We start from the raw sequence: 1,452 nt of genomic DNA on the forward strand, positions 1-1,452 counted from the left end.
CGCTTACAAAGGCCGAGCTGGGCGCGCGCGACTCCACCTGCAGCCTGGAAGCCCGAGCAGCTGCACTCACATCTGGGCAACGAGGGCCGATGGTCCACGGGCACCCAGATCTTCTGCACCCGGCTCTGGGTTAGCTCCAAGGGCATCTTCGCGACTGCGCCCGGCGGGGCCCCGCCACCCCGGGAGGAAGACTCCGACGCGGGAAGGGCAGCGGCAGCCCCCGCGGAACAAAAGACTGAGGGCGGCCGGGGCTCTGCGTGGGGAACGTGCTTTGTGCGAAGTCCGGGACGCGGGCGGGCGGGCGCGCGAGGTTCGGCGAGGGGGGCGCGGGGTTGGGGCCGCCGGCGGGCGGGTCGGGGGAAGGGGAGGATCGGCTCTGGGAAGCCCGGGGATGCTGGGGCACCGTGACAGCCGCGCTCACCGCCGCCCGGCACCGCCACTCGTCTCCGCTCCGGCTCTGTGGGGATGCCACCCGCACCGCCCGGCCTTTTAATCCACCCGGCCGGCAGCCCGGCGCGTCAGCCGCGGGGCGGGCCGCATTCTTTGGGTCCCAGCCCCCTTTCACGTGGGGCGGAGGTGGGAGCGTTCGGAGACGGGCGGCGCGCGCCCCCTGCTGGCCGGCGGCGGCGGCGGTGGCGCGGGCTCCGCTCCCCGACCCGGTCCCGGGGACCCCGGAGCTCGTCTGCGGGGGGTGATGTCTTTTATTTTGTTTATTTTTAACCCCTTATTTACCTCCAAGTAGACCTGGCACCGCTTCCCCGTAGAATTCCGGACCCTTCCCTGAAGGGTGCCGGGAAGAACAGGGAAGCGGCCGGGGGCAGTCCACACCCAGATCCAGGCATCCTCAACTAGCTTCGACCTTTCTAGCCCGGGGCGGGGCTCTGACCGCTGCTCTCAGCTCCAGGGCAGGCTCGGCCCAGGTGAAAGACCCAGGCCCAAACAATTTTCTGATAATCCCAGTCCTCACTCACGACCCTACGGACCTGGAAGTTCCCGGTGCTGGGGGCGGGGGCGGGGGGGTGTGTGTCACCACTCCCTGGGGACCATCGGAATCTGCCCCACCCCAACACGGGAACCGGGGGAGGGGGTTCTGCGTGCGGGGCTTGAGGGGGGGGCAGGAGAGCCGGGCAGGCCGGGCTGAACTTTGGGGAAGGCCAAGGGTGGAGCAAGCACCTCGGTTCTCCCATGCAAAGCGCGCGATTTTCAGCGAACTTGAATGGAACGCGACCCCCCCCCATTTCCACCTGCAATTCACTGACTATAAACCCGGAATAATTATTGGGGGGGGGATCTGATCACGGAGACTAACCCGACGACCCGCCGCCGTTGGGTGTGTGCGCACCTCTCCATATCCCGCTGCCCGCCTCCCCCGCGCAGTTGTGCGTGAGCTGGGGACGCCAAGCCAGGCTGTGCGGTGACGCCTGGGGGCGCAGGGCGGGGATTCCCCCCCCC

General features: G+C 68.9%; 1 protein-coding gene across 4 annotated transcripts in view; it reads right to left on the bottom strand.

The window, feature by feature from the left end:
* The window catches only part of Pfkfb3 (6-phosphofructo-2-kinase/fructose-2,6-biphosphatase 3), a 69,093-nt gene that overhangs the window by 29,543 nt on the left and 38,098 nt on the right, over window positions 1-1,452 (bottom strand). For 3 of the 4 annotated variants that reach the window (XM_013009403.1, XM_013009400.1, XM_013009401.1), the window contains exon 1: window positions 71-444. The exons of the other annotated variant lie outside the window; for it this stretch is intronic. In XM_013009403.1, coding sequence (XP_012864857.1) covers window positions 71-146 — 76 coding nt within the window. In that variant the 5' untranslated portion in view covers window positions 147-444. Of the gene's footprint in view, window positions 1-70; window positions 445-1,452 lie in introns of those variants that run through there. 4 annotated transcript variants of the gene reach the window in all.

The sequence above is a fragment of the Dipodomys ordii genome, unplaced genomic scaffold, assembly GCF_000151885.1.
Source record: "Dipodomys ordii isolate 6190 unplaced genomic scaffold, Dord_2.0 Scaffold9, whole genome shotgun sequence".
Classification (NCBI taxonomy): Eukaryota; Metazoa; Chordata; class Mammalia; order Rodentia; family Heteromyidae; genus Dipodomys; species Dipodomys ordii.